The 22,227-nt window shown below is 46.8% G+C and overlaps 2 protein-coding genes across 2 annotated transcripts in view; both read left to right on the plus strand.

Moving 5' to 3' along the window:
* Positions 1–1,380: 1,380 nt before the first annotated feature.
* nxnl2 (nucleoredoxin like 2) lies at positions 1,381–5,946 on the plus strand. Its single transcript, XM_018736746.2, has 2 exons — positions 1,381–2,248; positions 5,369–5,946. The coding sequence occupies exons 1-2, from the start codon at positions 1,947–1,949 to the stop codon at positions 5,535–5,537; spliced, it is 471 nt and encodes a 156-aa protein (XP_018592262.1). The 5' UTR covers positions 1,381–1,946; the 3' UTR covers positions 5,538–5,946.
* Positions 5,947–21,190: 15,244 nt separating this feature from the next.
* csgalnact1a (chondroitin sulfate N-acetylgalactosaminyltransferase 1a) overlaps positions 21,191–22,227 on the plus strand; it is a 34,696-nt gene continuing 33,659 nt past the window's right edge. The window contains exon 1 of the mRNA XM_029253221.1: positions 21,191–21,274. The gene's annotated coding sequence lies outside the window, so the exon portion shown is untranslated. The remainder of the gene's footprint in view (positions 21,275–22,227) is intronic.

Raw genomic sequence — 22,227 nt, forward strand, 5'->3', positions numbered from 1 at the left:
ACTGCTTGTTTTGTTTTCGAAACAATGTAGATAGTTCATGTTATTTGCATTTAGAGGTATACACACACTTAAACATGTTACTTAATTCTGTAAGTAATTTTTATAATTATGTAAGTCTATACCTTATAACATTTAAAAAAAATAAAAACTTAATGTGAAATTGTTGCCGTTTGGTTAAATCATCACTGTTACATGTTGGAATCGATCTTTTTTCAAACAGTTTGAGATTTGAAGTGTTCGTGACGAGGCACAAAAAAGCTTTAAAAGTTGCCATTTTGGAGAATTTCACCAGGTATTCATCACTGAAGTACTTGGCACATTTCTCAAAGGATATATGGCCACGCTAATGTTAATGCACCTGTGTCTCTTGCGTGTGCCCTATGTGCGCATCTCTGTGCCGTCTATTAACGCAGCCTAAAACTTCATTCCTACCAGTACATAATTAAAGCGAAACATAGTCAAGGCCTTTTACCTTCTGTATGGTAGAAATTACCTGTATGTAGTGTTTCACAGTAATGAATGGAAAACAAGGCATAAATTAATGTCTACATAGTATGTAAATGAGAGTATACTGCAACATTTCACGATGTACACACTATAAATTGCCAAATTTTTTAGGAACGCAGCTAATTATGATTGCAGAGAGGTCTTAAATTAGCAAATTTCTTAAATTCTACATATCTGGACATTATCAAGCAAAGCAATCTTGAGACTGGGGCCATGTTTCTGGAAATGTCAGCATTAAGCAGACGCTAAATTGGAACTTCTCAAGTGGTACTGTTGTCCTGCTCGAAGACCAGGGGACGCACAGTACGTTTTGAGTTTAGGATGAAGGTGTTGTGTTCAAAAAAAACTATTTGTCAGCCTCCTGACTGAAATTATGACCAGGTGTTTCAGGAGACAATGGAGTAGAAGTCTTAGATTCCTTAAGGCTCCTACAACGCAGCGAAGTAGGGTGGCTGATGGACGTTTGATTGCGGGGAATACGGTCAGCATGTCTGAGTTGGAAGCGATCCTCAAAGACGCACACTTATACGAGGCCACACGTTCAAGCCTCGCTCCTTCTTGCTGCAAGACCCTGAGACACGTACTCTACCCGAGTGACAGTTCATCAGGCTACAAAACATTAAAATACAGGTGAGGGGTTGTGTAGACTCCCAGGTATAAGTACTTTTTGCGCAATGCGTTCAGAAGCCATACTCAATTACGTAAAGTAATTATTTGCTTTTTTTCCCGCGTAAAGCTTACAACGCACTAAGCCGAATAGCTGGAAATCGCGACTGCGCAGTACTGAGTGGATTGGGCTCAGCGCGTCGGCTTCGTAACGAAATGAATAGTGTAATAACGCTAAAGGGGGCAAAGAGCGCCTCCCTCGGCCGCTCCCTGTAAACGCAGCAGAAGAGAAGCCCAGCCTTCCGTCTCGCTGTGACGAGCTGGAGAGTCGACCAGAGCGTTGCCTGACGCAGCGGACGGAGGAGCCGGCGAGCGAGCGAGTGGGACACCTCATTTGCACACAGAAAGAACGCGGTTGGACTCCGTTATTAAATCGTTAACGTTATTTCTTTGAGAACATTTAAAGTTGCCTCGCTGTCCTCTTCTTGCTTGCGCAGGCAGAGTCAGTCGCGGCTGTTCTCGGATAGACTAATCAAGTCTAGCAACATAATCCGATCGTCCGCTGATATTAACTATTTTAGGAAGCAAAACGGCGCGGCAAGATGGCAGTTCTAGCGCTTGAATAAAAACTGCGACGATCTGGCAAGTTTTTAAAAGAAAAGTTTCGTCGAAGTAACTTTCCCAGCACTTCAGTAATAAATAAGTGACTGCGCGCGGGCGCGCACTCTCGCTCGTAGGCGCTAACGCGTGCCGTGGCGCGCGGAGGTGCCCCGTTTCCAAGGAGGCGAGCGCGAGCCGGGGATATATAATTAATACGGCCGCGACGGGCCGCCATGGCGGAGGTGTTCGCGGGCCGCACGCTGCTCAACAAGGACGGCGACCTGGTGGAGCCCGAGGAGGCGCTGCGGAACAAGGTGGTGGGGCTCTACTTCTCGGCGGGCTGGTGTCCCCCGTGCCGCGACTTCACCCCGGTCCTGTGCGACTTCTACACGGAGCTGGTGGAGGAGACGGAGCCGCCGGCCCAGTTCGAGGTGGTCTTCATCTCGTCGGACAAGTCGCCTGAGGACATGGTGGAGTATTACCACGAGCTGCACGGCGACTGGCTCGCGCTGCCCTGGCACGACCCCTACAAGCAGTGAGTGAACACGTCTAACCTCGTTATATTCCAGACTCACTCTTTTTTAACTTTAAGTGGCATAAAATACAGCGTTTCCGCTTGGGCAGCAGGGGGCACAGTGGTTAGTTTCATCTTGCGATCAGAAGGTTCCTGGTTCGAATCCCACCGCATAACTCCACTGACAGACAGCTGTTACAAGTTGGGCTCATCGGTGTAAAACTAGATTTGCTAACGTTGTAACCTCTGCTCTGTGGACAAAGCAAAGGGATCAGTGAGGTCAGTAAAATACGAAGTTATTTCCACCTCCAGCAGTAGTACCTTGGCTTGAGCAAGGTACTCGCCCTAAAATGCTCCAGTAAAAATTACCCGGCCGGGTGTATAAATGGGTAAATAATTGTAAGCAGATTAACGCTGTAAATCGCTTTGGGAAAAAGGTGTCGGCTAGATGAGTGCATTTAAATGTGAGGAATCGAAGCTCGGATGCAACTTTTGCAAAGCAATGAAGTGTCCAGCGTTGGTCTTGTGTACAAAGGGCAGTGAATGACCCCTTAAGTTAATAAGTAGGTGAGGAGTGTGAGTCTCCCTGGGATGAGCTGATTGCACGGTGACAGCAGCGTAACCCGCAGTGTCCTACACCTCTGGGACCTGCTGCGGGAGAGCTGGGAAGACACGTCGCCTCACCTCCCGCTCAGACCCCCGAAACGGTAGGCCCGTGGGGCAGAAAAAGCGGTTGGCTGCAAGCGTGCTCTCGCCTCCGACTCGTGGAGTATACGTTATAAAGGTGTACTACGGTAAGTGCTGTGGTGCTGGCGGCCTGCACGCTGTTCCCTGTTGCAGGGGCCTCTCGGGTGCACGGCGAGCAGCTGTAAGCCTCTTTGTAAGGCCTTCAAGAGCTGCAGTCGCCCTCGAACAGATTACCTGCGAAAACGCACGGTCCGCAAGCAGATCTAGCGTTCGCTCGTCTGGCGCGCAAGGCATTACCGCGTGAAACGGGCTTTTCTTGTCGAAACGCTGTAGGAATAGTATAATTCTGAAGAAAAGGGTCAGCTAAACGAATAAATGTAAATGAGGGGGGCATTCATAATTAAGACTAGAATATCTTTAATATTCTTTTCCCCATTTTCATTTATTCGTTTTGCTGGCTTCAAAGTGACTTAATGTTAGGTTACTTTGATTTACTAATTTACATAGCTGGCTGTTTTTTTCTGGAACAGGTATTCCGTAAGTACCTTGCTGTGATTTCAAACCGTCACCTGTAATCACCGTGCTACCTGCTGCACCACTTTTCATGTTATATACTCATCCCTTACATAACTGCTACAACATGCCCTGGATTATTATTCAGTGTAATGTTTTTGCCTGTTGTGTGGTCGTTTTACATTTATTGATTTAGTTGACGCTTTTCTCCAAAGTGGCTTAGAATGTTGAGGTACTAACAGTTGTTACCCATTTTTACAGCTGGGTAATTTTACTGGAGCAATTTAAGGGTGCTGTAGCTGGCAGTGGGGAATCGAACCTACAGCCTTGGGGTCTAAAGGCAGCAGCGCTAACCACTACGCTAGACGAAAGCTGATTCTTTATTCTCTGCAAAGGCTTGTGTCTTACACTCCTGTGCCAGGCTGGGCACTTGGTCCCTCAGACAGTTTTCCATCAGTGGAGTCAGTCTGGATCTTTCCTGGCTAAATGTAGAGTCCAAATCTCAGCATTAACCTGGAGACAATGAGAACTAGTGTCCAAGTAAGGCTTAAGTGGTTACCATGTTAAGCTCCTTAGTTATTAATACCCATTTATACAACTGGATATTTTTTTTCAGGGTAACTACTGCACCTTGAGCAAGGTCGTTTGTTCGTGACGCTGCAGGGTCTGTGTGCTTTGCAGAACGGAAGACTTAAGTGGTGATCTTGTGAATGACATTTCTTTAGATCACCGACATCTGAGAGTCAAATTATGAAAACGTGTGTCCCAAATACACGCCGTCTCACACGCCGTGCCTGTGCGGTAGAGTCAGAACCACCACAACTCTGTGTTGGACAAGCAGTTATTGACAGTGAATGAAAATACCACATTAAAAGATAACCTAGAAATAATTTTTTTTTTCCACAAGTACTATAAAATGTATTTATTTGCTATTTAAATATTTCTAGGTGTTCTTTTTGGACAGCACGGTGGCCCAGGGAGTAGCGCTGCTGCCTCATAGCGCCTGGGTGATGCGAGAGAACTTGGGTTTGATCCCCACTCAGTCTGTGGCGTGTGCATATTCTCCCTGTGTCTGCGTGGGTTTCCTCTGGGTACTCTGGTTTCCTCTCACAGTCCAAAGACATGCTGTTCAGGTTCCCCCCATAGTATGTGAGTGACAGAGAGAGAGTGTGTTCTGCTGATGTATGGATGAGTGACCCAGTGTAAGTAGTGTGTCTAGCAGTGTAAATAACCTTGGTGAATAAGGTGTGTGGGCTAGTAACACTACATAGTATCCATTGTAAGTTGCTTTGGAGAAAAGCGACTGCTAAGTGAATAAATGTAAAAATGTTTTTATCCTGCCTGAGGACCAATATTATTACCCCCCCCCCCATAAGAAGCAATGGGAGTTAAATCCCTTCATGGCAGGAATTTGCCGAACAGGGTTACTTTATGGAACAAAGTAATGGCGTGAAGAATGGTTGGTAAAGGGGTTAATTATAATCCCGACAGTTTATCAGGGTATAACAGTATCAGGATATCACAAGGTATCATCATGGACAATCTGATTTTTCGTTGTCTCTTCTGGAGGGTATGTGCAGGTGTGGGATGGTCCGCAGGGATTTTTTCCTATTGCCGTCCTCTTGGGTCACTATGGTTACTGTTGCTGTCCCGAAACTTTAAACAAATGCGTAACCAGTTCAGAACGACTCTCGGCTCCCATGGGAACACGTGCGGTAGTAGAAAAAATGTATTTCTCCCCACACAAGTTCGAACACCATTGGGCCATTTGAGGGGATTATGAAGGTAACGCTCGCTCGACTGATTCGTTTCCAGGTCAATGTCAGATTATTACCATTTCTACTACTGTTTATGGGTTGCTATGAAAGAGTGTGTGTAGCTGTGGCTCCTCAGCTGTGGTCGAGGATGTGAAGCCTAGTTAATGACCCTCTCTCCTCACAGTGAACTGAAGAAGAAGTACAACATCACTGCCGTCCCAAAGCTCGTCATCGTGAAGGAGAGTGGGGAGGTCATCACGGACAAAGGGAGGAAGCAGATCCGAGACCAGGGCCTGGCCTGCTTCCGGAACTGGCTGGAAGTGGCAGAAATCTTCCAGAATTTTAAGGACTAGAAAGTTGTAGATGTTCAACTAAGCAAGGCCTGGAGTCCGTAGTTCCTCAGGGTTAGTGTTTTCTATGCAAGGTTCCTTTAATTGCAATGTAGAGATTTGTAAATGTTTACTCCTTTTATACTGTGTATCTCCAGAACAGAGTAATTTATTTTCTAAAGGCTTGTTTATTTCCTTTAAATCACGGGGCACTTGCAGTCGAATGCTTAGATGCAGCTTTTGTAGCCAGCTGAACAACTTGAAACAAAAAAGCTGAGAACAATAAGCACGATGGCACATTCTTAGATTTTTTCCTTGTTTGTAGCAATTGCAGGTAATGTGTGACACAAACAAATGTATTTAGTCTGTTATTAATTACATATTTATTCTCATTGGGTTGTTACAGTGAACCAGTAAAAATTGATTTTTTCTTAACCGTACATCCTCTTTGCAGCTCATCTTCTGTTGTTATGTTAAGGTATATCCCCATTTCAGGGTCCACCTTTCTGGCGTATGGTTCTGCTCAGTATGGAAACAGGGAAAATGCGATGTGGTCATACAAGAAATGTACTGTTTTTGCACAGATTCCTGCACATGCAAAGTTGAGAGCATGTAACCGGACAGTAACTTCACTACAGTTCGAGATACAGCTCTCTTGAAGGCTGTATGACTGGATAGCACACTGTAGCATAATTACATCCATTGTGTTGTTATGAATGACATTTTTCCGCATTTTATTAGATGTCATATTTACACTTAAAGTTGAAATGCTAATTTCACAAACTTTTCAATATTTGCGCAGCAGGCCAAAATCTCTTCTTAACTGTGGGAGAGCTGAGCATGGAGGACAATAATGGCAACACACATAGTAAAAAAAAAAAAATAGTTATGGTTTATTAAGAACACGTCTTTTTTTTTCTTTTTTTCTTTTTAAAGAATGAAATGTCTGCTGTATGTTGGTTTAATATCCTTATGCCTGTTTGAGGGAACAGATGCAGGATGTAAGGCAAGTTGGGAGTCATTTAAATTCTTGAAAGGTCCGAAATTATGTCCTAAAATGCCTTTTATCTGAAGCCTCTATATTTTGAGTTAAACGCACTTTAACTCTGAATAACATGTTAGTGACAGTTCCCTGATTCTTCCTGCAGGACAAAGTTTGCTCTCAGGTTTGTAGAACTCAACATCAGTCTTTATTTGTAAGAACACAGGTCCAGGGTAAGGGCAAAGTAAAGAACAAATGTACAAAAAAGACTTAAACTTCAGAGATGTAGTCTCTGGTCTTTTAGTCAGCACTTTCTAACTGTGAAGGAGAAGCTGAGTAGGAAAAATGGGAGATGTCACAACTGGATGTTTGCTGCAAATAGGTGTGTGTGTGTGTGTGTGTGTTAAGGGAGCCATGGTAACCAGCTGCTTGTGCCACGGTATTGTTAAAGTTACAGATTTCAAATTGATCTCCTGCTTAAAATAGTGCGTACGAAATGCTCTATGTCCTCTGCTGTCAGGTGTAAAAGTGAAAAGGATTCTACTTCTTGCTTACAAAGACCCGTCACGTCACGTTGCGCTGGTAAATATGAGAGCGAGCACAGTTCACCACTTGGCAATCTTCGGTGAAACCCTGCTCCAGTCTCTTGAGAGGGCCCACCTGGCAGAGTGCCGCCTTTAATGATTCCAGTGGAGATTTCCTTGAAACAGCAGACAGTTAGATGTCGCCTTTTGGGAGCGAGACGACAATTGAGCTTCGCAGTCAATAAATAATGATAACGAAGGAGCCTGGGGACATGGGCCGTGCTGAGCGTCTCAAGAAATGTGTGCTAGATGGTGAAAAGGCATGAACTTGTGAAATATTCCAAAGCAATTACAGTTATTTATCCATTTATGCAACCTGCCAATTATGCTGTTCACAGATACTACAGCTGGAGGGGGATTCAAACCTACACCCTTGGGAATCCAGAGCACTCACCATTATGCTACCAGCTGCCCCTGAATTATGGATGAGTTTTATCTACATATAAAATTATACATACATATATAGTGTTGTGTATGTGTGTCTATACATATGAAATGTACTATTACAGCACACATCAAAAGTTTGAGTACACTTGCTGGAGGGGGGACTAGTTCTCAGTAAGTGCATTCAAACTTTTGACTAGTAATAGCAGTCGTCAGAGCGATGACCAATTCTTGTCCCCAGCAAGGCTGTCTGAGACCGAGACCATGACCCTGCGTCCTCAGCGCTGGACTGTGGGAACCATACAGGCACAGCTCTTGTGCTCATCCCCTTGCTGTCTTGCAGATAACACTGTGGCTGGACCCAAATATGTTCCACTCCTCAAATATCCAGTTATCTGTGTATTTTTCCCCAGGAAAAACTGGTTTCAAGCAGGTGCACTCAAACCTTTGACTAGTATATAATTTTATGTTTTTTTTTTTGTAGCCTAGAACCGATGTGGTTGTCAAACATCTGGCTTTGAACACTGACCATATGTTGTGGGATCCATATATAACCGTGAACAGATCAAAGTGAGAAAGAAACTGTAGGTAACAGCAGTTAAAATTGATTTTCAAACCTCAGAAGTACTTTAAAAGGTTTCCAGATTCGCATATTTTGTTAGCGGAGGTGCAGATTCACTGAAGTTGTTATCTGCAGTGCCACCAGACCAGAAATCATTTATGGCAACTTTCATGCAAGACCACAGCAACCGGCAGCAGGCCCAATGCTGTCAATCAACAGCACACGCAAACCTTTACTGCGCTCTCTGCCTCATTGGACAACATGCTTCTCCTTGACATTTTGCAGTAGGTACAAATGCACATGCGCGCACACACACGCAAACTGAAACCGCTTGTCCCGAACGGGGTCACAGCGAGCCGGAGCCTAACCCAGCAACACAAGTCGCAGGGATGGAGGGGATGAGGACACACCCAAGACGGGACACCAGTCCGTCGACGGCACCCGAAGCGGGACTCGAACCCTAGATCTGCCATACGGTGGGCTACAAGAAAACGGAGGTGTGTTACATAAGGCATAATCAAAAAATGCAACTTATCGTTTCGCACTAATTGCCTTTGATTGAGGGCAACTGGTAGTATAGCGGTTAGAGCTGCTACCTTTAGCCCTGAAGGTTACAGGTGTGAATCCCACCCTGCTGTAGTACCCATGAACAAGGTACTTACTCTAAATTATTCTGGTGAAGTTACACAGCTGTATAAATAATTCTAAGTTGCTTTGGAGAAAAGAGTGCAAAATAAGTGGGACTGTGAACAACCTGGTTGGACTGTGCACAGTGGCCTGAAGAGGGTGCTCAGTGTACATGTAAATAGGCCTGAGAGCTCTAGTTTCCTTTTTTTTTTTTTTTTTTGTTATTTTTTCTTTTTTTCACCAGTAAACTAAATTATTTCTGTATCTTAGTAATGAATTTGACAAAAGTGTTTCTGCTAACTGATGTGCTCAGTCGTCGTCCATGTGGATGGAGTTTCCGTATCCCAAACGATGGTCCAAGCTGGTGCAGAGTGCGGCTGTAATGTTCTCCCCCATGAGAGACGGAGATGTGTCACTAGGTTAGGGGCGTCTCATTCACTGCAGCCTTACCTAATAACTAATAACACAACCGCTTGCGTTATTCAAACAATCCGGGCACCTGTTTAGCTCAGTAAAAGCAATGACCGTGCGGACAAGAAAAGAAAGTTGTGCAGTTAAAGCGCTGTTTTGTACTGTGCTTTCTTGAGCATTTATCTTTATTATAAATCACAAGCCGAAAACTATACTGCAAATAAAAATGTATCAACAACAAAAACTCACTCTGACACACACGCACTTTCTGAACCACTTGTCCCATTCAGGGTCACGGGGAGCCAGAGCCTAACCCAGCAACATAGGGCTGCAGGGGGAGGGGACACACCCAGGACAGGACGGGACGCCTGTCTGTCGCAAGGCACCCCAAGCGGGACTCGAACCCCAGACCCGCCAGAGAGCGGGACCCGGTCCAACCCACCGCGCCCCCGCAACAAAAACTCTCCAAATGTAAACCCTTCGTAGTTGACGTTAAGAAACTGCACTGGTGTGTTTGTGAGTGTCTCAAGTCCATGTTTGAGCGGGAGTCCCATGAGCACACGGTGTCATGATCAGCCATGCGGGACTGGTGATGACTGTAAAGTTATGACATAATTTCTACGATGGTCCTCGCAGACACCAAGTCGGCTGTTCTATTTCACGTGGCCCTTTGCCATTTCCAGGGTCTGATGATGTAACTACTCTTTGTTCTCCGTGCGTGAGGAGGTTTCGGAGCTCTCTGCTACATCTTGAACCGAGCCCTCGGGCGTCCTGCCGATGACAGCCACGTCCAGCCCTGTGCCCTGCTCACGTAACTCAACATGGTACCCAAAAGACCAGCTGCACTCCGGGGTTTGAAACGGATGGGTTTGTTCACACCAAACCCATCTCTCCAATAACGCTAATTGAGTTATTTTCATAATCCAAGGTTTAATATCCCCCTCTTTGCTTTAATGAAGACAGAAAAAAAACTGCCCGCTGTCTCTCATCATTATTTGCATGTCATGCAGTTTCCTTGGAGCTCAATAATATGATACCCCGAGATTGTTTTAAAGCTCCGATTCCAGTGCCAAAGTGAATTAAGCAATAAATAACATCTGGCATATAAATAAAAATACCAAATACGGTGATGAGGGAAAGAAAGTACAGCACATGCTCTTTCAGTTCTGTGGTTCTACGTGTTAGGACCGAGCTAACCCTCATCTGGTCCTCACCAGCAGATGAATCTGTCCTTTCTTTAACAGAATTTACATTGTTTATTCAACCAAAAATAACATGCGCAAGCAATATGTGTTATATATATATACAGACACTCACAAACACACTCATATAGTGTGTGTGTGTATATATATATATACATATATCACATCACTCAAAGGAGAAGCAGTTTGGTCTGCAGCATTCGGGTTTGTGTTAAGAGAGCGTGTCAAGGACAGGAGATATCTGATACACTCCAAGAATTCTGGATCACGGTCCTTAGGATTGGTGAGACCAAAGGGTTGGGGTTTGGCTGTAACGCACACTGTCACAAGGACTAGATAAGGGTTGGAGTGTAGAACCTAACCAAGAGGGTGTGCTTTCATCTTCACATCGCTATATATGGGTTAGGCTCCGGCTCCCCGCAACCCCATATGGGACAAGCAGTTTCAGATGATGTGTGTGTATATGCTGCTTTTTTTTCCCCACATACTTTCATTCTTGTTCAGGAGTTCCACTGGGTGTTACTCTGTGATTCATATTTGGGGAAACACTACTTGCCACGAGGGCATTCCAGCTGTTTGGACCTCCTTCGAGAGACCAGCCATCCTCCACGGCTTGTGCGGAGATCTGGTTCACCTTGGGGCAGACGCGGAGAGAGCAAACCCAAGCGGACTCCTCAGAAGCAGCATTCACCCATTCCCGGGGACCCTTCTCAGCTTAGAATTAGCAGTGGACACACAATCCGCCTTTGAGTGAGCCAGCAGTGCTTGGCCAAGCTTTGCATTTCCTGCACAGAGCTGAATGTTGCTCAGAGCAGACCTGGCGTGGGCTAAATGCTTACAGTCGGTTAGACCTGGGAAATGCTTGCTGGGCGATTCTACACCAGGAATAGGGTAGAGGTCCAAAAAAGGAAGGAAAAATTGATTCTGCATAAAATATTGACTTGAGAAACCGAAAAGCCTTGTGATAAACTCACAGCAGTCCTTTGCACTTTTTAAGTTATTTCTTGCGCATTTTCCACTGTGGCTTTGAACAAAAAAAAAAAAAAAAAAACTTCTTTAGGTGATGCATTCACCGTTCTTCTTGAAACTTTTCCTTTCTTCCCTTAGTTTTGTGATCAGACTTTCATTATTAATTTTATATGTCTGAGCAGAAAGTGTAGCAACCGAACCTGTAATCTCATGGGGTAACTCTGTTCAACGGAAGGTTTCCAGCTTCATTTAAAGCTCACCATAGGAGCTTTTTGATTACACTGGCATCCTTTTTTCTTGTTCATGTTCCTCAAATATGAACACAAGGGTTACAAAGTGCCTTTTCGAGGTAATCCATGAACCGCTCCAGCGACCCGCAGCTGAATGGCGACGCAGAATGGCCAGCGCGGAGTCTTTTTAGCAGCGCCTCGGGAGCAAGGGCACCAAGGGGAACCACTGTGAATGAGGCGCTGTGGAAACACAGCGGTTTGCATCCCCCACCCGTGTAAAACGGGGCCTCCGGCAAAACAAGGGTCTCACTGTCCCCCACTCCGCTTTCCACAGGTTGTGAAAGACTGTGCACAGGAGCAGGGCTTTGACCCTTGCAGGTGGCGGCAGGGCACACCCAGGGAGGGGACCCTGGTCACCTGGGATAAATAGGCTTGGGGGGTTTCTCCTCTGACATGTGATAAAGTACTATTTTGCAGGTAGCATGCAATATTATTACCATTATTAATTTGTGGTTAGCTGATGCCTTTACCCAATGTGTGTTACAATGCTCGATACACTACTGTGACACACAGGGGCGTGCTGGGTTTGTGACAGAGGTGCACGGGCTTTCAGGACGTTTCGCCCCTTTTCCTAAAATGCAACACCCATAAAACCACAATGTGTTCCTAATATTCTCACCAAAGGGGGAAAAAGTGACTTATTACCTCAATACATAAGATTTTTTTTAAAAAAAATCCCAGGAAGAACCGTAATGCAACACTAAAACAGGATTTCAAAGTAAATATCTCAAACCTCAGATTCAACAAATTGAAAAGACTAGCCTCAATAACATCCTCCCCCCCCAGACTCCCTCCCTTTATAAAAATTCTCCCAGTTGCTGCACCTGGTGCTTCTTTCTTCCTAATGAGCCTCATGATCACCTGAAGGGCAATACATCTATTAATTATTAATTTAACCGATGCTTCTCTCCGAGGCCACTTACAGCGATTTACCCACTTACACAGCTGGGTAATTTTTACTGGAGCAATGCAGCGTAGGTTCCTTGCTCAAGGGCGCTACGGCTGGAGGTGGGACTCGCACCTGTGTCCTTAAAATGCAAAGCAGCGGCCTTCAAAGCACTACACCGCCAAACTCTCCCAGATACGGGGAAATGTTAGATTCATCTCGAAGAGGTATTTGCCCTGCAGGAGGAAACCAGAGCACCCGGCTGAAACCCGCTGACTGGGAGCACATGCAAACTCCACATACTGAAGCCTATAGGAACCTATAGCCCAGGAGCCGTGAGGCACCGCTGCCACTCGCCACGCCACCGCCCTGAGTGACTTGAAGAAGGGAGAAGTCAAAGGGTTACGGGGGTATATGGCTCCTAATCTGTTGTACAGTCCTAATATGCCTTATCCCCGCATTCTGAGCTCAGACGCGGCAGTTAAATAAATTATAACAAGGCTGCCAGGCTCGCGCATCACCAGCAGCGTTACTCATGCGGGACTCCGTTCTTTCCGCGCGCTGTGCGCTCGAGATGCGCCGACGGTGAGGCAGCGACCACAGAAACGCAAACACTGACTGGCTGACTCTGCAGCCTCCGAAATAACACGCGTGCAGTCAGCTCCCGAGCTCATAAACCAGTCGGCAAAGTTGGGATTTTGCGAACTGAACACGTCCCACATGTGAACGGAGTCGGACAGAAGGACAGGGTGAGTCAGAAGAGCGGGGCCGCGCTCGAAGTCGAAGGAGCTCCGGGTTCCCCGGCGCACGCAGGATACCGGGGCGGGAAAGCGCTTCGGCTTCAGGTAACAAGGCTGCCTTTATATCGGCGAAGGGGGAGGAGCCACGGCGCGAGCGCGCAGCCTGGTCCGCGAGGTACAGTTACAGCAGAGCAGTGCGCTAGCCTCTCTATGCCGCGCTCTCTCTCTCACACACACACGCTCAAACTCTCTCTCTCTCTCTCTCTGTCTTCCTGCTGCTGTGTACAAACTCCCGTAACCTGCTGAAGAGGAAGAAAAAGTGACGCGCACACTCCGCCCCGACACGGCACTTGACTTCGCGAAAAGAGGACCTCATCGGAGCGGGGTCGCGTCGGAGGGAAGATGCGCGCGCGCGGCACTGCTTCCCTCCCGTCACCCGCCTCGGGACGGCCGCGCGGGTAAGCGGACTGCATGCCATGGTGCGGCGCGAGGATGCGGCGCGCGCTGCGCTGCGCTGCGGGCGCGAGGCGTTGCGGGGGTCGCTGCGGTCCGCGCACGCGGGGTTCGCGGGTGGACATGGATGGGTGGATCTCCGTGGAAACGCGCTGCTTGCTCGCAGTCTGGAAGTTTCCTGCTACGACCGCGAAGTTGAGTGTCCGCGGGAGGGGGCTGGGGGGGGGTTTCGGTTTGCCTGCCTGCGGAAAGTGGATGCGCTTAATTGTAAAGAAACCCCTTTAACCATGAATGTTAAGAGCGCAGAACCTGGCTGTGTTACTTACTTGTGGTACTTAATAATAATAATAATAATAATAATATTACCGTTGTTTCGCTGGCTTTGCCTATAGCAATGTCAGGTCATCTACTTGAAATGATTTACTCTTTTAAATGCCTTATATAATATATATACACACATACATACAAGTGAGCAATATTAACACATATTTGTCTTTGCTATAAAACTTACATTTGACAGCAGGACTGGAGACAGGAACACCTGAGCACTTAGTTCGGTACATAGTTGCACCTGCACTTGAAGTCATTACTTGAGACAAACTTTATCCATCTTCTGACACCTTTGGCCAAGACAACTTATAATGTGAGATTTGTAAATTATGTTGCTTACACTGATTTTACTCATTTAAGCAGCTGGGTTTTTTTTTTACTCTAACAGTTCAGGGTAGGTACCTTGCTCTAGTGCTGGAGGGGGGATTCGAACCCCGATCTTTCAGATTGTGTGGAAGGGACTCTGGATGAAATGGTTTCTTTCAAAACGGATTAATCCAAAGTATGAACTTGATTTTTGATGAAAATGCTGCGTTTATGTTTTTTTCCTGTCCTCTACAGGCATCCCGTTATGTACAAGAATACTGACCACCTCCTTAAAAATGCAGGCGAACACGTTCCGGAACGTAATCTGTCGTAAATGAGATGCAGATGCAGAAGCGAAGGTGTCGGTTGTGCATTCGGGACACCTGAATATCTTGCAAAAACTCAGATGAAGCAGCACGGCGGAGAGGATTGCCGGAATTTAAATTCAGCTAAAAAAAAATCGTTTTAAATGCAGTGCTCGGGAACACATTGCACAGCGGTGCAGGGGTGCGAGGGGGCTTCATCTGGTGGGGCCCATATTGCTGGCAGCGGAAGGTGTGACCGGCGGCCGAACTGGGGGAAGGGGGCCAAGGCCGCTGAGTGAACACGGCTGCCGTGGAAGCGTGATGGTGTGTCAGGGCACCCCTCGGTGACAGAGCTCCGCCTGTTTTGTGTCACATCCATGCACTCCGGTGTGGGACTTATTGACAGCCACAGTTTTTCTGTTGGTGCCCCCGAGAATCAACGCCTCTCTCTTTGCTCATGCGCTGCAACATTGAGGATCAGCATCTGTCTCTCTCTCTCTCTCTCTCTCTCTCTCTCTCTCTCTCTCTCTCTCTCTTTCATGGATGAATGTGGAAGAACACATGTGAATCAGTGAAGCTGGGATGCTGGGATTGCTTTCGGGGGGAGGCCTCAGGCAGTTGTTCATGAATCGAATCACCTGTTCTCCGGACGCCTGTCTGCAGTCAGACAGCAACAGCGCGCACCAGCTTCTTTTCCCGTATTATTAACGTAAAGAAAACAGAAGAAAAGAAAAGCTGGGAGAGCAACCGCGCAATGATTTGCGTGTTTAAAATAAAATAAATTCGATCTGTTAAGTTCACGGTTTTGCAGCGAACTTTAAAATGGAAACTTGTTTCAAAATGTCTGCCGGAAATTCGAATTTTCTCTTCAGTTTCGTTTGCGAATTCCAACTCAGGATGTGCACGAGAACGTATTTGACAGCCTGTGCCATGCTGCCCTTGCATCAGTGGACATTTGGCCTAATTAGCCAGAGCCATGAGTCCGGAACATGAGTCGTGCCCTCCGTCTCCTCCTCGCTTCCATAAAATATGCAGCAGCCCCCCCCCATCAGGTGTGTCTGTCGGGGGAGTAACAGTGGGGTTGAAGGTTTTCTTCTTCCCTTTTTCCCCCGCGTGACCACAGGCCTGCAGGTGGGGCCCGTGGACTCGCCCCCCCCTCCCCGTGCCTTGGCTGTCGGGTTCTGCCGGGTTTCTAGGTCACCTTGCTCAGACGCCGTTTGCTTATTTATTTAGTTTGCCCGCCGGCTCTGGAAGCTGCGCACAAGGGACCCTGCGCTCCTCTTTCGTGCCATCGTTTCCTTTCGCAGCCCGTGTGTGCAGGCTCGCCGTAGAGCAAAGCACTTTACTATCGCTCATGCACTGGGTGCCTTCGCTTTGCATGGACATTTTTGAAATGTGTTTTCACACACGTTCTCTCAGGTCCAGTGTCTGAACCTATACCTTGATGTACAATCAGAAATTTTTTTGTTCATTCAAATAATTTGTATGACATTTGAGATCGTGGATGACATTATGGTTACGGTTAGCATCTTGAACACGCACAACTTTTGCCTGTAGCACATGATGAAATATCCTGAAAAGACATAAAGAGGGCTATGTCTGAATTACTCCTTGTAGGCATCACTTTTAATGGACAAGTCATTTTAGACCTTAATTTTAATCCATATTATGAAGGGAAATAATCTTAAAATATTGCCCTGCTTGTGGAAGGGGCAGCAAAGAATTTAGTGTTTGTGAGCCACAGCCGTTTGGCCCAAAGGAGTCAGATTTGAATATCACCCTAAATCGCTCCTGTAAAATGAACCCAGCCATAAAAACAGTTAAATCATCAGCTGAACGTTGTAAGTGGCTTTGGAGGAAAGAGTAGGCTAAATAAATGTAAAGTCATGATCAAATTACAGCTAATCTAGATTAAATTACAGGTAGTAGTTTAAGATAAGCAGAACTGGACCAGTAGACTATGTTCTTATAGATGTTTTGCAATTTAAACAGTTCACAGTTCAGAGTCCATTAGTACTCTAAGTTTCATTTACGAACATTTTTGTGGTGACCTGTCAATAACTGAGAAACCATTAGCAAAGTTTAAGAGTACAGACGCTCCTTGACTAACGATGGGGTTATGTTCCGATAAACCCATCGTAAGTGGAAAAATCGCAAGTCGAGAAAGAATACGGTACCGCACGTACTGAACGTCATAGCCTAGCTTGCCTTAAACATGCTCAGAACACTTACCATAGCCTACAGCTGGGCAAATTTAAGCAGGAGACGCACATGGGCATTTAGTAGACAAGATGGGATGCGAAAATACAAAATTAAAAAGCTTTCAACACGGTATCGGTTGTTTACACTCGGCGTGATCGCTACAGAGACTGCGAGCGTGGTCGTGTGGATGCTGCAGCTCGCTGCCATCGCCCAGCATCGGGAGAGAGTGTCGTACCACATATCGCAAACGTGGGAACAGATCGAAATTCAAAAAGTCCGAATTCTACCGAACGCGTGTAGCTGTCGTATCATCGTAACTTCGAAAAATCGTAAGTCGAGCCATTGTAAGTAGAGGAGCATCGGTACAAGTCAATAATAAGAAAACCTTTAAAAACAGACATGCTTGAGGCAGGGAATATCTCATTTTCAAACATGGAGAGACTTGGACATAATGCATCAAGAGGAGCAAACGAGAAATATTAAATATTGAAAGCAAAGCTCTCTGCAGAACAAACGCATGTAGCAGCGCTGCCCATCTTACGAATGCGCCGCTCCCGCATCGGTGGTTTTCGGAAGCTCTCTTTTTCTTTCTCGGCTGTTGGCAAAGGGGGAGTGCGGCACGGACGAAGGGCACGTATGAAGTAAGCAAGCCGGTTGCGGGAAGTGCAGTGCGGCGCTTGCGCTAGAACCGTTGCCTTGCGCAAGGCTCCTCGGTGAATGCGCGGAAGCCCTTCCGAAAACTTGGCACGCGCGGCCGAAGCCATACGTTTCTTCGGCTGTGTTTTGATACTCCGATTTTCCGTTTCTTTTGGAAGAGGAAAACAGGCCTTCGGGTGTCAATGAATTCTCTGACGTGGCTTAATTTGCACCCGAGGAAACGATTCGGCTGTAACGTTACTGCTGCAAATGTGAAAATGAGTGCTAACAAGAGCAAATTGGCATTAATTCACAAGCTATTTATTCCTATTTTCTTTATTGGCTTCTGGAAGCTTCTGGATTTGAGTAACACATGTGTTCTCACATCTATACGTGAACGGCGCGTTTGAAGCGGCCCCCGAGGCTGAAGATATTGAACGGAGCCTTGCTGGGGATGCGAATTGGGGTGCGCCGGCCACCCGCCGGCCACCCGCCGGTGGCGAGGGCCTCTGATGTGTGCCTCCGATATGGCAGCATTGTTCCGAGCAGACGCACGCCGTCCCTTTGCCAAGCCGTGACTCAGTCCTGGCTCCAGACATCAAAGCCCGCTGCCTGCTGAGCTCCGTGCGTACTTTGGAGTCATCCAAATCCCCCAGACAAGGATTTGGGAGTCCCAGTTGGTCAGGGGTGGGTGGGAACAGCACATGTTGTAGTGAGGGATGGCTAAAGAGCAGCGCGAGGACTCGCGCCGCACATTCATTCGGGGTCCAGACGTGGCGGCGTGGATCACAGACAGCTGTTTGTGAAGTCGGCATTGCATCCGTCCGCCTCTTGGCCACCGCGGCAGTCTGTGCGTGATCTAATTCTAACGGTGGCTTCCGTGCCCAAACAGTCCCCGGTTGGGTTTGTTTTCCGTTCTCTATCCGGCTTGGCCGTCCCCGACGCTTGCGCTGCCGCCCAGCCCACCGCTGCTTATGAAACACCGCAAAGGCAGAGCCGATTGGCGCTCGCTGCGACATGACTACCCATTGTTGCACGCCTGGAACCTGCAGGCTCCTGACAGGTTTGTGGGAGGCGCTTAGAGGCGGCCAGACTCGAACCCCCGCAATCCCCCCTGCCCGCGCTGCCGAGCCGTACCAATTGCCGTACCACATCTCTGTGGAAAAAGGTTATTTTTCTGCTTGCGGAACCACTGTTCACATTCAGCATATAACACAGTTCCGACTCAAATTTGGCGAGAGCTACCGGCCTCAGCGTGTGTCAAGATGACCGCTGTTAATATTCAAGTCGCTCCGACACAGAGACACACACACACACACACACATTGTCTGAAACCGCTTGTCCCAAGCAGGGTTGCAGCGAGCCGGAGCCTAACCCAGCAACACAGGGCGTAAGGGTGGAAGGGGAGGGGACGCACCCAGGATGGGACCCCAAGCGGGACTCGAAACCCAGATACACCAGAGAGCAGGCACAGACCAAACCCGCTGTACCACTGCGCCCCCTTTCTAAGTCGCTCCCATCGATTTTTTTTTTAAAAGAAAAAAAGAAAGAAAAAAAAATTTTTTGAAAGCATACTTGAGTGAAGAGTTGGGTAGGTCATGTACCAAGTGGAAAATTAACCCCGGTGAAATGCAAGGACTGCGTGCATGTTGCTATCAACATTACTTGTATGCACAAAAAAAAATTCAGTGCTAAAACACCAAAAAATAAAACTGGTAAGATTTATGACTGCTCAAGTTTTGCCCACTACTGAAAGTAAACGTAATCGACAACAAAAACAGTAGACTGTGGGCAGCGTATATTAAAATATTTGTGTAAAAAGAATCTATGAATATCTTAAAAAAAAAAAAAACAGATGGTTAAATTCACATTGTATTTGAAATGAAACAGTCTTCAGATAAACCGACTCTTGGTAATCCCCAAAATCCAGGCGTCATGAATTCACTTCTCACGCTTGTTTAAATAAAGCTTTAATTATATATTTCCCTCAAAAACATTGTCAACTTTTACGAGCGTTGACGCACACATTAACAATTAAGCTGCTAAATCTTTCATTTCTTTTCTAAAATTGTATAAAAAAAAAATCAGAGTCCTTTAATCGTTACAGCATGTATTGTGCAGTCAGTTATTCCTTTAGCGTAATTAAGGAGTCGCAGTGGCACGTCTATTTTTAAACAGTTGTCGGGTAAAAAATCCGCAGCTGATAATGCTACAGTATGACATCAATACGGTATTCGTAATATGTTCTGTTGGAAGACAAGCAGGCTAATCTAATTAGAGCCTATTTTACAGTGAAACAGATGTTGAATACTTGGCACTGCAATAAGCAGTGAGCGCCTCACCAGGACTAACTAGTGAAAAGTCACCTAAAAGGAGACGTGGAGAATCAAAGGCGTCCTCTTACGAGCTCTGCTTTGTCCGTTGGGTATCGGGACACCCGGGACGGGTTCGATCGGCCGGATCGACGTCCTCTCGCTCGGCCAGACGTCCTTCCGAACGGCACCTTTACAGAGCGCTTCCTCCAGATGCCTCTTCCATTGCTCTGATTTTTTTTTGCTGTCCTAAGAGGAAATAACCTAACTTGCTTTCGACCCTACTCCACTCGGTCCATGTTGATCAGGTAACAGACAGGAAACGGATGCATTAAACAACACGCCTGATTGTGAAAGAATGTTGATATTGTTGCACTTCCATTTCACGCACTTTTTGCACAGCAATATGCATTCATACGTGTCAGTCTGTAACTTCTTCATTTAGACGGCTCGACGTTTCGTAAATTGCGCTCGGGCGGTACGTGTAGTCCACGATCAGTCGCTGTAAAGTTTGTGCGTTCTACCTGAGTCACGAAGTATAAAGGAGTATTTCGGGTGAATTGAAGAGTCTAAATTGGCCTTAGTGATTGCTCAGTAAAATACTGCCACCCCATCCACGGGTGTCCCGCCTAGCTTATAGCGCCCTCTGTTTCCGGGGGTCAGCCCCAGAGCACCGCAATCCTGCGTTAACACACGTGGCTATCAGTTGCGAGTGACATCAGGTTAAAGGCTCTGTTCGGGTGTGCGCAAGCCCCGGCACCGCTGCAGTGATTTGAACCGGCAGCATTTTCCGTACCAGACCTTTGACCTGATGCTGAACGGTACCCAGGTCCCGCTGTATTGAAATGAGGCATGATGTGAGGCACCGGCCTGCAGTTTTCTCCATTTACCGCAGTTAGACATACTACCGCTAGTAGTTTGGCATTTGGTCACAGCTCGTTGTTGAATCGGACAGCACGGAGGAGAGCGACCTCGCGCCCGGCCTCGAGCTGCCTGGGTCTTTTTTGCTGTATTGTTACGTTCGCTGCATGAACTCCAGTTCCCAGAGCCAAGAGAACTCGAGCGCTGCACCTTTTACTTGGCTCAGGATTTTCCCCACAGTCAGAAAAATACTGCAAACTCTAATTGGCAGATTTATCTTGTACATAATTAAGACGCATTGCAACTTTGTTTGGCTGAATGTCCTCTACTAACCTAGTGATGAAACGACATGAGGAAAAAAAAAAAAAAAGACTTTTTTATTATTTTTGTCGCAGTCACATGACAGCCTCGACGATATTTGGAATTCCACATATTTTTCTCAAATGCATAGTCCCCTTGAAAATTCATTAAAAGTGGAGATAGAGAGAATGTGACACTTCAGTTCACTCAACGCACGCCGCCGATGAAAGCGCAGAGAAGGATGACTATAGAGCCACCAACAAAAGGGCGTGACGGGTCCCGGAGGTGTGATATAACACACTCGACAAAAGAATACGTTGTGGGAGATGGAGAAAATCAGGTTGTTCCAGTTGGCCTAGCAAGCCTTTTCAGATACTTCCTTATGTAAAGCTGTGAGGATTTACTCAAGAACAGAAGAGGTAAAAAAAAAAAAAGTTGCTGCCGTCCGTTTTGTGTGGACGTTCTTGTTTGTTTGTCTGTCTTCCTCGTCAGTGCGGATGTAAGGAGAGCGCGGGGATATTCTAGGCAACGTTCGACATCACGGAACACCCGCCGGGAGAGATGCTCGTGGAGCTCAGCGTTCCTTGCAGACAGTAAGCCCCCGGTGGAAGGGAGACCGTTCCCATGCCGCACGGGGTCAGAGAACGCTGGGATGAGTCACTCTTCGTCAGCGGGCGCATCCGTCCCGCTCACCGCAGCGAGCCTTGCCGCGCCTCGGGAGGCCTCCTCGCTGATGTGATAGGAATCCTTCCGTCTGCTGCTTCGTTTCCTGTCCGCGCAGATGCCCGTGGCTTCAAGCAACGTGGCCAGCTGCAGCGTTGCGTGCGTTTTGCCATCTGAGCGATTGACTGGTCGCCGCATTTCCTTTTTACCTGTTGATTAATTAACTTATTGCTTTTTTTTACGCTTAGAGCGGGTGGCGCGGTGGTCAGCGCCGTCGCCTTCCACGCAAAGCAGCCGGTTTTAAGCCCCCGCGGCCCTCGATCGGCGTACGTACTCTGTATTGATGCGGTAAAATCCGTCCTGCCTTTCTCCAAAAGAAACTTGCTCTAATTTGTCTGTTTATACAGGGGGGTGATTTTACTAGAGCAATATAGGGTAAGTACCTTGTTCAAGGACACTGGAGCTGGGATTTAAACCTGTGACCTTTGGGTTCTAAGGCAGCAGCTCTCACCACTATGATACCAGCCAGGCTGCTGTACGTAGCCTAATGTACAAAGATGACATAATTTATAGGTCACTTTGAAGATGAGCATCAGCTGAGTAAATAAACGCTAAAATCCCTCAGAGCACTTTCTTCTCGGTTAGTTGTCCGGAAGCATCCCCGCTGATATCAGCGTTGCAGCTCGGGAAAGACGCGTGTTATTTTGCG

This window comes from Scleropages formosus, chromosome 6 (genome assembly GCF_900964775.1).
Source record: "Scleropages formosus chromosome 6, fSclFor1.1, whole genome shotgun sequence".
NCBI classification, from domain to species: Eukaryota; Metazoa; Chordata; class Actinopteri; order Osteoglossiformes; family Osteoglossidae; genus Scleropages; species Scleropages formosus.